Source organism: Balaenoptera acutorostrata, chromosome 3 (genome assembly GCF_949987535.1).
Source record: "Balaenoptera acutorostrata chromosome 3, mBalAcu1.1, whole genome shotgun sequence".
NCBI lineage: Eukaryota > Metazoa > Chordata > Mammalia > Artiodactyla > Balaenopteridae > Balaenoptera > Balaenoptera acutorostrata.
The window spans coordinates 71041680-71056656 of NC_080066.1; the positions used below are offsets into that span (position 1 = coordinate 71041680).

The 14977-nt window shown below is 42.6% G+C and overlaps 1 protein-coding gene across 7 annotated transcripts in view; it reads right to left on the bottom strand.

The window, feature by feature from the left end:
- DIS3L (DIS3 like exosome 3'-5' exoribonuclease) overlaps positions 1-14977 on the bottom strand; it is a 34730-nt gene that overhangs the window by 14956 nt on the left and 4797 nt on the right. For 6 of the 7 annotated variants that reach the window (XM_007166058.3, XM_007166057.3, XM_057543635.1 and 3 more), the window contains exons 3-7: positions 8761-8889; positions 6765-6900; positions 2841-3017; positions 1395-1473; positions 233-394 (exon numbers count right to left, since the gene is read on the bottom strand). In XM_007166058.3, coding sequence (XP_007166120.2) covers positions 233-394; positions 1395-1473; positions 2841-3017; positions 6765-6900; positions 8761-8889 — 683 coding nt within the window. Of the gene's footprint in view, positions 1-232; positions 395-1394; positions 1474-2840; positions 3018-6764; positions 6901-8760; positions 8890-11204; positions 11344-14977 lie in introns of those variants that run through there. The other variant, XM_057543636.1, reaches the window with a different exon arrangement.

A 14977-nucleotide genomic window follows, 5' to 3' on the forward strand; every position in this document is an offset into this window, starting at 1 on the left:
AACCACTGCGCCACCAGGGAAGCCCCCCTAAGAGGGTTTTTATTTTAAGATGAGACATACTATATAGCCTATTTGGGTGCTGATGAGAATAAAATAAACCTGCAGAGAGGGGAAACTGATAATGTAGGAAAAGAGAAGATATCATACATTAATAATTGCAGTATTTCTGGACTAATGAGAGGAAAAATAAACATTCCAGATGGACGACCAGGCAACTTTACAGCTGGCTTACCTGTGGGCATGGGCTCACTCGGGAACTCGCCGTCATTCTCACCCAGGGCGGTGGTTCTTCCTTTCCATTCATTTTTAGGGAGCAGTTCGACAACTACCACGTCTCCGTGAATCGAGCGGTTTCGAGCCTTCATCCCGTGGATTAGGATGTCACTGACTAGACCTGTTTTGGGAGCAGCACAGAGAAACCCCATAACATCAAGGGGGAGGCCACACCAGTGAGTCATTTCAAACATAATACGTTCGAGATCTAATCAGCATTCCTGCAAATAAAAGCTCTCTCCTTTCAAAGGTGAAGTTAAACCAAAGTCAAACTTTTGTTCCACAGGTCAGGAAGGAAGGAACACTGCTGCTAAGCCATGCTGTATAATGTGCTTTCATAAGGCCACTCTCAACCATCTTTTAAGGTAGGTTCCCTGCATGAGACAATGTAAGCCCACACTGGGACTCTCTCCCATAACTTCAGGGGCCATGCGGCCAGGGAGCGGTCAGCAGGCTGCTGAACTATGGACACTGCAGAACTGACAGGGAGAAGTCCGATGAGCAGAAGCCCGGAGTAAGCCGCTGCTTCTCATTCTCCTCAACCTCGCCAGGTGCCCTTGACTATCTATCAGGGTTACTTTCACCCTGTCATTGCAGAACTAACAATACACTCTATTATGATAAAACTTATTTACACATTTTTTTTCATTGACGTTACTTTTTAAACAATTCCAATGAGGCAATACAGCTCGGTGAGGCAGTACAGGGCAAAATCTTAAAATCACAGCCTGCCTGCCTCGGCCTCAGGTTCAGCTCCACCGCGTACCAGGTGAGTGATCCCGGTAAAGTCAATTTGTCTCTCTGTATTTTAGTTTCTTCACGTGTAAAAGGGGGTAAACAATAATAATACCTACTTTAAGTGCTTACAACAGTATCTGATGTATAATAAGCACTCAATAAAATATTAGCTATTACCATTTTTTAGTTATTACCATAAAATCAGAAATTATAGACAAAAAGCTAGGGAGGAAAAAAAACCAACCCACGATCCCACACAGCCAGTGTAGGTAGGGATATTTGACATGGCACATATGATGTGACAATTTCAACTTTGCTTTCTTTAATGTGTAATATCAGAATAAAAAAGTGGTATGGAAATTTATGTAAGGTTTACACTGAACCTGAATCTTTACTGCTGGCTCCTTGAAGTCGAACAAAAGCTTCTATTTGTGCTCTGTGTTTGTTGACGCTCAGAGTTCCCTAAAATCAAAATAAAAATCAATGTGAAAAAGTTCTTTTCTGCTTGCTTTACCCTCCAAAAGGTACAGTTAAAAATTTTTATGAAAATATCCCCATTATATACTTATAAGGTTTGTGATCCCTTTCTTTAGGAATAATAACAATTCATCACCAAAGTTTATTTTCTCCAGAGAATGTACCATCATTTTGACATACTCTTAGCTATACCAAGTGTTGCAAGTGCCAGGATTTATCTTACCTAAGTGATGAGCGGTCTTTAAAAAATCTTCTTCCTCAAAATATCCTCCCAGGAATGCTGTAAACTTCATTACCAATTGGAAACATTAGCCTCTCCATAGATATACTCATTAAAATACCCACATTTTAGGGAAGGAGTTTACGGTGGTAGGCTCAACCTTCAGACTGCATAAAAATCGTCTGAGTTGCTGGTTAGAAAATGTAAAATTCGTGGTAGAACAGTTCTGTATCTTGATTGTGGTGGTGAATACACAAATCTATGCATGTGATAAAACTGTACGTGCACACAGAGACATACAAACACACACACGAGTGCATATAAAGCTACTGAAATCTGAACAGCAATTTTATTTGATTGCTTCTCAAGACCCTGACAGCACCTGGGTCCTGGGTTTTGAGGGTTCACAAAGGGGACCTTGAAAGAGGCAGGAAAATGGCAAAGCCATGAAGAAGCCAAATTTCAACAACTTTAAAATTTTGCCAAACCTCCAGACCTTGATTCAAAAATATATTCTTTCCCAGTGACAGGAGGCATTTAAAACCTACTTGTGTAATGTTTGGTATGTAACCTAATTAAGAACACTAGAGGGACTTCCCTGGTGGCGCAGTGGTTAAGAATCCGCCTGCCAATGCAGGGGACACGGGTTTGAGCCCTGGTCCAGGAAGATTCCACATGCCGCAGAGCAACTAAGCCTGTTTGCCACAGCTACTGAGCTTACGTTCTAGAGCCCACGAGCCACAACTACTGAAGCCCGTGTGCCTAGAGCCCGTGCTCTGCAACAAGAGAAGCCACCGCAGTGAGAAGCCCGCGCAGGGCAATGAAGAGTAGCCCCCACTCGCCACAACTAGAGAAAGCCCACACACAGCAACAAAGACCCAACGCAGCCAAAAATAAAATTAATTAATTAATTAAAAAAAAAAAAAAAAAAAGAACAGTAGAGAGTAGCTCCAAACCGGAGGGCACTGTCTACAGAGGAGACTCCCACATCACCTTGAACATCAACAGCCCTGGCCTACTCAGGCCCGTCTCATGGACAGCCTTTGAAATCAGAGGCCTGTGACAGGAGGCAAGTAAAGAGAAGGAAACACACTGGCTGATCCTGGCGCCGATTCTCCATTACCACCCTCACCTGGATGTAGCGCCCAGACTTAATGCCGGCTTCTAACACTTCCAGGGGTAGATGTTCTGGGTACTCCTTCCCGTGGCTCTCTTGACTCTCATTCTCTCTTTCTCGTCGAGACTGAAGGATAGACTCACACAGCTCGTGGGCGGCCTTTAAATCAGGCCAAAAATTGTCCAGGTAACTCTGCATTTAATAAAGGCACAAGAGAAACATGGTCAGAAGATAATGATTCTGTTATAGCAGCATTACAAAAAATCCTGAACAGGAACTGCTGGCATGCAGTTTTGAAGAAGTGTTACATGAGCATTACCCTCCCGAGCCTCATGCCACCAGTTCATTTCTACCATCTCACTGATCCCTGCAGCCTTGCCAAAGGAACCCAGGGAGGCCGTTCCTACTGTGGAACGCTTCCACCTCCCTGATTACTCTGCACTTTCAAATCTCCCTCTCTCTCTACACACATGCATGTACATGCACACGGCCGGGATGCCTGTCTTTACACGTATCTCACTGCTGCAGATAACGGCTCACAGTGAATGGAGAGGAAAAGCTCCTATGTGTGCACCGTCTCTTTTTTTTTCACCCTGACGTATTTGAAATTTATAAGAAACCTAAATAAGCAGGCAAAAAGTGGCAAGGAGTAAAGTGTAATAAGGAAGTGTCTCCCCTCCCCCCAACCCCCTGGCAATCTTGGATGAGCAGAGAAGGGGAAAGATGTTTCTGTTCTTTGGTGTTAGGCTTTCCAGACTCATAAACTCCCCAAGGACTGTGTCTTCTTTTGTGACTTTACAGATGTAGTCACACTTTTCATGTGGGGACACTTGATGCTCTGTCAATGTGACAACCCAGTACGAAACATAATTCTGAAACAAGTGTCATGGTCCCCTCCAAGTAGAACATTATTGACTATTGTTGCACTTCTTGGTATAACTTTCAGAGAGGCCCTAGACAAGACACCAAGGCGACCACTCACGGGGGGCTGGTGTGGTGAGGCTGACTGTGCTCCATCTACTTCCTGTGTCCAGAATACAGGCCCTCGCACGGTGGACGCTCACTAAAGAAAACCAAACTTATGGGCTTCCCTGGTGGCGCAGTGGTTGAGAGTCCGCCTGCCAATGCAGGGGACACGGGTTCGAGCCCTGGTCTGGGAGGACCCCACATGCCGCGGAGCAACTGGGCCCGTGAGCCACAATTACTGAGCCTGCGCGTCTGGAGCCTGTGCTCCGCAACAAGAGAGGCCGCGATAGTGAGAGGCCCGCGCACCGCGATGAAGAGTGGCCCCCACTTGCCACAACTAGAGAAAGCCCTCGCACAGAAACGAGGACCCAACACAGCCAAAAATAAATAAATTAATAAATAAAAAATCAAACTTATGTATGATTTTAACTCAACTTTAAGTCTAAAGTAGAGGCTGGCACATTCTCTTTTCTCAAACTAAAATGAAGTCAATTATTCTTATTGTCAACTCCAGCACTTCTCCCACTCATTTCAGGGTCTTGTTCAAACTGCTTCCTTTCTTTCTCTAGTCCTTCCGGAAGTTCTGTCTGTGCTAACATCACTGCAATTCTATGGTCACTAATCACTCATCAACACCAAATTTTTGCCACTGCGAACCAACTCTTCAAGAGGGATTTATTGTCCTCACTCTTCCCCATCGACCTTCAAGTCTCCACAGAAAATTCTGGGCTTCCTGCTCATCTGAACTTCATAGCATCTCTTTTTTTCTGCTATCATACACCTCTATGAAGCCCTCAGTCACACAGGTTGCTTAGGAAATGCTATACAAAATCAAACTGTACGATGCTGCCAGACTATAGAGAAAAGTAATTTTCATAAAAAGTAGAAAAATGTAATTTTAGTCAACTGTCCTCTGCAGGAACAAGACATGATATATTGCAACAGAAAAAATAAGTGACACTGCCATTAATATCCAGCGCCCCTGGAATTCTCTGAACACATTTTTATAGCAGGGCAAGAAAATTCTATTGGCAAATCTTTAGCAATACATGCACATGGGAACCCTCATAGGATCTACAATTCAAAATCCAACTAGACTTTCTGTAAACTGACAGGGGTAATGGAGGGCCTTAGTCTAGTTTCTGAATCAAAAAACAATATCAACCACTGGAACCTGACTGACCAACTGGGTAGGCAGAAGAGACCAGTAATCTATTTTTTGTTTTTTCGTTTTGAGACCAGTAATCTATTTAGAAATTAACAGGCATCCTACTCTCTGAAAAGGTACCTAAGAAATAGGAGAACTGTGTCCTTAAGACAGCTCAAAAAACTGTCACCGATAATGCTGCCTCTGTCTGTTACATGTACACCAAGCTGGTCCAACAGCTTTCACATAAGTAGTATCACATATCACCCCTTCCTTTATCCCTACTGACCCCCACCCATGGTCACAAGTAGAGAAGAGTGAGGAACAGTGGACAAATAAGACTGGCCTTTAAAACTATGTTTTGGGAGAGGGTGTGGAGAAAAGGGAACCCTCTTGCACTGTTGGTGGGAAAGTAAATTGATACAGCCACTATGGAGAACAGTATGGAGGTTCCTTAAAAAACTAAAAATAGAACTACCATACGACCCAGCAATCCCACTACTGGGCATATACCCTGAGAAAACCATAATTCAAAAAGAGTCATGTACCACAATGTTCACTGCAGCTCTATTTACAATAGCCAGGATATGGAAGCAACCTAAGTGTCCATCGACAGATGAATGCATAAAGAAGATGTGGCACATATATACAATGGAATATTACTCAGCCATAAAAAGGAACGAAATTCAGTTATTTGTAGTGAGGTGGATGGACCAAGAGTTTATCATACAGAGTGAAGTAAGTCAGAAAGAGAAAAACAAATACCATATGCTAACACATATATATGGAATCTAAAAAAAAAATGGTTCTGATGAACCTAGGGGCAGGACAGGAATAAAGACGCAGACGTAGAGAACGGACTTGAGGACACGGGGAGGGGGAAGGGTAAGCTGGGACGAAGTGAGAGAGTGGCATGGACATATACACACTACCAAATGTAAAATAGATAGCTAGTGGGAAGCAGCCGCATAGCACAGGGAGATCAGCTCCGTGCTTTGTGACCACCTAGAGGGGTGGGATAGGGAGGGTGGGAGGGAGACGCAAGAGGGAGGAGATATGGGGATATATGTATACGTATAGCTGATTCACTTTGTTATAAAGCAGAAACTAACACACCATTGTAGAGCAATTATACTCCAATAAAGATGTTAAAACACAAAACCTGTATCTTGTGTGTATTCAGAAAGACAGTCTGGGAGGCAGCATGGTGGTTCAGAGTGCTGGAGTCAGACTGCCTAGGCTCTAACCCACTTCCAGCACTTTCTCCCTGTGACTCTGGGCAAGTTGCTTAGCTTTTCTGTGCTTTAGCTTCCTCACCAATAAAATGGGGATTATAACACCTGCCTCATAGGGTTGTTGCAAGAATTAAATGAAATAATACACTCAGAACGGTGCCTGGCGTAGATCAACGTCGGGTATTATTCTTAGGTGGAACCATGTAGAATAGCCATTTTGTAAGTCAAAAACAACAGAATATTGGCAGTTTTATCAGATTCAACCTATCATCATCATCATTACTACTAGTTTTATTATTATAACTATAAGCATGAGTACTATGAACCGGAGTTTATTGGGCTGCAGCCTTGGATACTGGAGGCCTTTCAGTCACAGGGAGCTTGCCCAAATTTGGCAAACTCAAGATTAATTAGTTGGAGAGTGATGAAGACATGGAACTTCTTAAAGTCTTCCTTCATTCTTTATTTTCCCTTTTCTGTACTGCCAAAGCCATCTAGAGCCTCATGGGCACTACTTTGGAAATGAACACACGCAGACACACACACTCACGCACACACACATACTTATATAGACACACCAGCTGGAAATACCTTGAAGGAAATCACAAACACCCCTTCCGTTTCACTTCCATACTGCTGAATTGCCTCTTCATCTTCTGTCACCATAACGATTGGCATCCTGTCTTGGCAGTGGTGATAGTACCAAGTGGCTGCATTGTAGATGCTCCTAGAAAGCAAGAGGTACGTGAGCCCTCCTGAGGCAGACAAACCCAAGCTCTTGTTCAGAACTTCACACCTGGCTTCTAATCTTTTATCCTTTGGTTTATATAGACAATCATTCATTCATTCATTCATTCATTCAACAAATACTTCCTGAGCACCCATTATAAACATGCCCTGGGTTGGGTACACTGGGGGATACAAAGACGAATCAGCAAGTGCTTGACATCTCTTCTTCTCTAAGACATCCAACCACCACAGAAACCTCTTTCATTTCTTGATATGGCCTAGCAACCGTGAGGCTCTGCCACCTTTTAACACATTTTAAGTGGAGGGACGAGCCACACAGCGCCACAGGGATGATAAGCTAAATTGTGAGAGGCTTAAAAGATGAAGAAACACGTCTTTGGCTAAGAGAAAAACTAGGCTGCAAGTAGCTGAAGATCATAATCCAACGAAGACAAAATCCAACATGGCACCACCAATATGAAATGTCTGCAAACCTTCCTGAAAAGAATCTGAATTGGAAAATGGAGTCTAGGTCTGGGGACATGTATTCAAAAAAGGATCATGTGTCCAATGAAGTGGATCAACTCAGAGAGTCAATTTCTGTAGGCATCTGTTTCCCTTTCTGCAAATTAAGATGCTATGTAAGGTTCCTTTCGTTCTAGAATTTAAAAAAAAATTCACTGAGTACTGACTGTGTGCAAGGCTGTGTAGTTAGTAAGTGTGAGTACTCACATATGATCCAATCTAGGGAAAGATTTGCTTTCCCTTGCTGGTGGGAACTTGGGTTCTATTAAGGACTCAGTATATACCAGTGCTTACTTGGCTTTAGAGAATTTAAATATTTAATGGCTATACAGATAAAGAATTATAAGAAAGAAGATGATGTAAATGTTTCAAATGGATAAGCTATTTTAAAGCTTAAGGTCTCTTCTGCCTTCTACAGAAGACTGAAGCAGAGGCTATAGGTGCCTAGCACCTGTATCCTAAGCCCACCTCTGACTTTAGCTGCAGCTGGGTGGCAGTTCCATCCCTCATCAATGGCCCACTGACTGGAGTTAACACCCCTGGGGAATGGCCCTCAGCTAAAGGGGTAACTAACTAAATGCCCTCGCCTCCACCCTTGGAGGTGACTTCTGAGGCACACTCTACATGGCTTCTTAGAGGTTCCCAGAGGACTGAGCCTCAGTTTCCCTCAGCAGTAATACATCCTTTACTGCTTTCCCTCCTTCTCTGTGTCACTCTCCCCACTTCCCCACTCCTGCTTCTGGGAATTGCTTCTCACATAAACAACTCACCTCCAAAATCCTTGCTTCAGGTTCTGCTTTTAGGTGGATCTCAATTAGGACACCACACTGCCTAAAACAGCTTTACTAGAATTAACCTACCAGTTTCAGTTTAATAAGACTGGTTGGGATATTAAAGCAACCTATACCAGAAAAAGTGAGATGATTTTAGCTTAAAAGTAGGACGTGTCCCTGCCGCTCTCTCTTTCTCTCTCTCTCTCTCAAACACACACACACACACACACACACGCACACATGCACGCGCGCACGCACTCACACAGCATTAAAGCTATGTATGACTTTCGGATCACTGGAATGAATGATCCTACTAGCCTTTAGAGGTCTGGGGCAAACTTACTCTGGGCACCTATAGCTCCTTAATTACAATTTCTAAAATATATGTATTCAAATGACATATCTAGAATATTGACACATTAAGCATTTCAGTATTAACCACGGTTCCAGAAACATTGTTGGTTTGTTCCGCCATACTATTTAGATCAACTCCCAAATGACCAATGACAAAGAAATTAAAGAAGATGATCGTGTGAAAACCCAGCTATTCAGGGCCATACCTGCTCTGCCACTTCTCCATGGACTCCCCTCTTTCCCGAGGGAGATAGCAGGACTGCTGGAATTCATTAGCGAAGAGAACACAATCATGACGCGCATCCTTCAGGAGATTTCGCAATTTGTTATACTGTCTGTGACACAGAGGAGAAAAGTAAATCTAACCTAGCAGGTACTCATCTCCTGCCACATCTTGCTAAGGTTCAGAAAAGATGAGGTATTTTAGAGCGGAAGATTGATTGTTTAAAACCTGAGAAACACTTATTTACATTGGCCTTAACGTGTGCAGCGCTCTTGGGCTGCTGTTTCTCCGTTTTGCCTGCTAGAATGTGCTGGAGCAGGGCCTCGTTAATTAATTAGTTTGTGGATCAGTTAAACTCCTCTACTCCCCTCTCCCTTTCTGGCTATTTATTATGTAATTATACAACCCTGCCCCACACAGCCCCTTCGTCAAAGGCTCACAAAGGACATGGAGGCAAGCAGAGTTTAGTGCTTTATTTTTGTAACTCACTTTGTTCTGTAAATGGTATTAGACATTAATATGTTTTACTTTTTTGCTGGCAGCCCTAGAAAAGAACATGTAAGGTAAGTTTGGGAATTCATCTGTGAACTTTATTGATGCAGCCACATTGTTTACATGAATAGAAGGCTAGCTTCATCTATCAGACAACTAACAGAAAGTTTTAAGGTTTTTCCCCATCAGGAGATTTTTTTTTTTTTATGTTTTCAAATAATTATATTTAACACACAGTGTGAACAGGTAGCTCTATCAAACTAGGACATACAATTTTTCTAATCCCTTGTACAATGGAAGAGGGATGTTCAATTTTTTTTTTAACATCTTTAATGGAGTATAATTGCTTCACAATGGTGTGTTAGTTTCTGCTGTGTAACAAAGTGAATCAGCTATACATATACATATAACTCCATATCTCCTCCCTCTTGCATCTCCCACCCACCCTCCCTATCCCACCCCTCTAGGTGGTCACAGAGCACCGAGCTGATCTCCCTGTGCTATGTGGCTGCTTCCCACTAGCTATCTATTTTACATTTGGTAGTGTATATAAGTCCGTGCCACTCTCTCACTTTGTCCCAGCCTACCCTTCCCCGTCCCCGTGTCCTCAAGTCCATTCTCTATGTCTGCATCTTTATTCCTGTCCTGCCCCTAGGTTTTCCAGAACCCATCAGGAGATCTTTCCAATAATCTTAGCCAAAGAAAATAAAATATGAAGTCTCATATGGGTCAGTTTCTAAGAAGGTGCTTTTCAATTGTCTAGATAATGTGAAATACACAATATTCACAAATATCTTAAAGGAAGTCAATTGTTTATTTTAAAATGGATTGATATTAAACCAGATGTTAAATTAACATATAAATTATCCAAGGTAGATAACTGGCATTTAACATAATAACATTTGTGCCCTTCCATTCCCACCTCCAGCCTGCCACCACGGATTTTAAAAAATGAGTCTTTTCATTAAAGCAAAGGCAGAACTCTCTAACTTATCCTCTCTAAATAAATGCTAACTACCAATATCTGCGTCGTCTCAACACTTCATCAGAAAACAAGAAACACTGATTTTACTTTCTTAGTAATTCTAATTTTGAGCCACCTTAAAAAGAATCATCAAGTAACTACAACTTACAAAATGTCCTAATAAACAAAGGGATTCAGTTTCATTTCTGTGAATGGCAGCTTTCCTTAACAGAATTCCACTTGTGTAAATAAAAGCTGCCTCCCCACCCACAGAAATGCCTAGAACACATTAAATTTGTAATTTTCCCACTTTCACAAAGATACACTTAAAATCATTTTTCAAAACCTCTTAGAATATGCATACAAGAGTCTCCATCACCGTGCTAACAGGGTCGTCCCTGCAGGAGGGTAAGGCAAGGACTTTCACTTTCTGCTTTATGCATTTCTGTCATGCATGAATTTTTTTAAATGAGCCCTTTTTTGGTTAAGCAATAAAAGATTCTAGAAGAAGCTTTATAAACATCTGAAATTTATTATTTCAGAGAAAACACTGAAAAAATATTGCCTATTCTTCCTGATCTTTTCCAGTTTTTGCTCCCTTTATCCACACCCCCAATAAAGCACCTGAACCCAGTGCAGGTATTTGTTTACAAACTTCCTCCTCTGTGCTCCACTGAGTGCCCTCAGGGGACACACCTAGACATTCCCGATGCGGCCCTTCGTCTGCATGGTCCTGCTCACGGTGAACGAAACACAACCATGCATTCCTCAAAAACAGTCAAAACTAGAACTACCATATGATCCAGCAATCCACTTCTGGGTATAGACCCCGAAGAACCGAAAGGAGGGTCTCAAAGAGATATTTGTACACCCATGTTCAGAGCAACATTATTCATATTAGCTAAAAGGTGGAAGCAGTCCAGGTGTCCGTCGGGGGATGGATGGATAAACAAAATGTGGTATATACATACCGTGGAATATTATTCAGCCTTAAAAGGGAGGTTCTGACATATCCTTAACACGGATGAACGTTGAAGACATTATGCTGAGTGAAATAAGCCAGTCAGTCGCAAAAGGACAAGTATTGTATGAGTCCACTCATAGGAGTTTCTTTGAGTAGCTAAATACCTGGAGATAGAAAGTAGGACAGTGGTTGCCAGGGGTCTGGGGGAGGGGGAAATGGGGAATGAGTGTTTAATGGGTGTAGAGTTTCAGTTTGGGAAAATGAAAAAAGTTCTGGAGATGGGTTGCACAACAGTGTCAATGTACTCAATGCCATCAAATTGTACACTTAGATATGGTTAAAATGGTACATTTTATGTTATATATATTTTACCACAATAAAAAAATAGCTATACTAATCGTCATAACAAAATAAAACAAACAAAAAAAATAGAACCACCCATTTCAGTGGGATGAGTGCCATGAAAGGAAAAGTGCACGGTGTGACAGGAACATGGGAGGGACGAGGAAGGCACGCAGGAGGAGGCAACAGACCTGAAGGATGGGTAAGAGTTAGGTAGACAAAGGGCCCAAAGGAGGAGAGAGAGGGGACAGAAAGCTCAAGAAAGTAGACAGTAGGCTTCCTCCTTGTATCTCTAGTACTTAACCCACGGCAGTCGCTCAATAACTGTTTTCCAAATGAATCCATGAACTCACAACCCTTTGTGACAACAGTGATCCAAATACGAGACAAAAATGTCCTGGGACAAACTCTGACATTTTCAGAGCCCAGTTACTCTTTTGCTAGGCTTCACATACATCACTGCACTGGTCAGCACACCTGTACTTTAAACCTGGGGCTTCTCGAATCCTGTCCTCTCCAAATACTGATTGATGCTCCACAAGCCAGACTGGGGGGCTTTACCACCAAACGAAAGTAATGACAATCCTTGCCAATGTTTAGAAAAATATATCACTTAACAAAAAGAATTTTCTCAATTTTAAGTTTCACTCCCATATATTTTCCTTAGACTTTTAGTGTGTGCTTCCATTTGTCAGCTACCTATCAGCCGGATAAAACAAATGAACAAATGGCACAAGAATATTAATGGGGAAAGCAGGAAACAGTGAATCACTCTGAGTGTGACAGTCGGGTTTTCTTGTAGGCATGTGGGCTTACGGTTATAATTTAATAGTGCGTCCATACAACACCGTCGTATTTTTTGCTAGTTAGGGTTGGTGGTGCATATGATGGAATTAGATATATGAGTATTCTGCATGGAGCCAGCAAAGAACATCATGGTGCCTTGAACAAGTCTGGCCTGAGTGACAGGACAACAGTTCCAGATAGTCAAGTACAATAAAATTATCGGAAGTTTTAAAAATTCCAGGCTTACAGAAAAACCCTAGTTTCCCTGGTCTGGCTAAAGTGTTTTCGAAATCTCCATTATCTAAACATTTCAGACAATTTCTTAGGGGGAGAGCAAAACTTACCTTCTCTAGATTGATTTTTTTTTTTTTTTTACTATCTTTATTCAATGGTGATCTTACATTCAGATGCAACATCCCTTCCCCCTGCTGACTACACTCTCTGGGGATTAGAAGTGGGTGTCCCACAACCAGTGGCGAGAAGTACAAGGAAGTGAGTCCTGTACTCAATGTTGCATTTCTTCAGTTTTTGCAGAACCCAGGTAGGGTCTCCTAGACTTAAATTCAGAGGTCCTTGAGTTTTCTCCAAACTTTCTTTCAAAAGTTTCTATTTCTATTTATATTAGGTGATATTCTTTTTTTTTTTTTTTTTAAAGAGTGAATGTTATTTTATTTTATTTTATTTTTTTTTATAGCTACTTTATTTATTTATTTATTTTTGGCTGTGTTGGGTCTTCGGTTCGTGCGAGGGCTTTCTCTAGTTGCGGCAAGCGGGGGCCACTCTTCATCGCGGTGCGGGGACCGCTCTTCATCGCGGTGCGCGGGCCTTTCACTATCGCGGCCCCTCCCGTTGCGGGGCACAGGCTCCAGACGCGCAGGCTCAGTAGTTGTGGCTCACGGGCCCAGTTGCTCCGTGGCATGTGGGATCTTCCCAGACCAGGGCTTGAACCCGTGTCCCCTGCATTAGCAGGCAGATTCTCAACCACTGCGCCACCAGGGAAGCCCAGGTGATATTCTTAAAACATTTTTAATGGAGTATATTTTGGACCAGGCTTCAGGCTGCAATGCCATTTGGTGTCAGTGTCTGCCCTCTTGGAAGCCTCAAGACACCTCAAACTCACGACCTCCCACCCCCGACCTTCTCCAGTGTTCCCCCTCTTTATCCAGTTACATAAGCCAGAAACCTTAGTGTCATTCTTGACACCACCTTCTCCCTTAACTCACTTATCTAAATCCATTACTAAGTCCTATAGATTAAAAAAAAAACCAAAACAGTGGGACTTCCCTGGTGGTCCAGTGGGTAAGACTCTGTGCTCCCAATGCAGGGGGCCCGGGTTTGATCCCTGGTCGGGGAACTAGATCCCGCAGGCATGCCCCAACTAAGAGTTCGCATGCCACAACTAAGACCCCGAGCAGCCAATATAAATAAATAAATAAACATTAAAAAAAAAAACAGCTTTATTGAGATATGATTCACATACCATAAAATTCACCCTTTTAAGATGCAGAATTCAATGGTTTTTAGTGTAGTCACAGCATTACGCAACCATCACCACTATCTAACTCCACTTTTGTCAGCCCCCAAAAGAAACTTATACCCATCAGGCAGTCACTCCCCATTCCCTCTGACCCTTAGCCCCTGGCAACCATTAACCTACTTTCTGTCTCTTGGATTTACCTATTCTGGGCATTTCATATATACAGAATCATACAATATATGATTTTTGTGTGTGTGTGTTGGGGGCTGGATTCTTTCACTTAGCATAATAATTTCAAGGTTCATCCATGTTGTAGCATGTATCAGTACTTCATTCCTTGTTATGGCTGAATAATATTTCATTGTATGGTTAAACCACATTTTGTGTAACCATTATCAGTTGATGGACATTTGGGTTGTTTCCACTTTTGGCTATTATGAATAGAGCTGTTATGAACAAACATTCACGCACAAGTTTTTGTGTGGACATATTTTCAACTCGCTTTGTTATATACTTAGGAAGTTCTATGGATCTTACCTACTAAACAGCTTTTAGAAATGTCTATTTCTCTCTCCATCTCTAAGCTACCAACATCTCCCATGTGAACTAAAGCAAGTGCCTCCTCTTCTTTTCTCCAAGCCTCTTCTCCACTAGCCTAGTAATCCTTTAAAAACAGGAATCTGATCATGTTATCCCCCCTACTTAAAACACTTCACCACATCCCTGAGGCCCACGGGGGCCTACCTTAGTCCAATCCAGGGCTCTCTCCTCCCTCATTCTCCACGTTCTCTCACCCCATGCCCTTGCACAGCAGTTTCCTCGCCTGGAAAGCTTTTCTCCTTTCTTTGCCTGGTTTCCTCACACTCATCCCTTAGAGCTCAGCACACGCATCTCACTCAGGAAAGCCTTTCCTCCCTGCCTAGTCTGAGCTCTCCTGAGCCCAGCACCCCTCCCTCAGCACGCCTGTCACAGCTCACTTCTCCATCTGTTTCTCTGGTTATCGATTACTGCCTGTCTCCCCCTCAAGAGCGTGTCTGCTTTTGCTCACCACTGTATCCTCAGTGCTAGCACAGTTTCTGGCACGTACAGCCTCTCAATAAATATTTGTAGATACACAGATGAACACCTGAACACATGACTGAAGGCAGTGGACAGGTCAGCCTTATCACATGAGC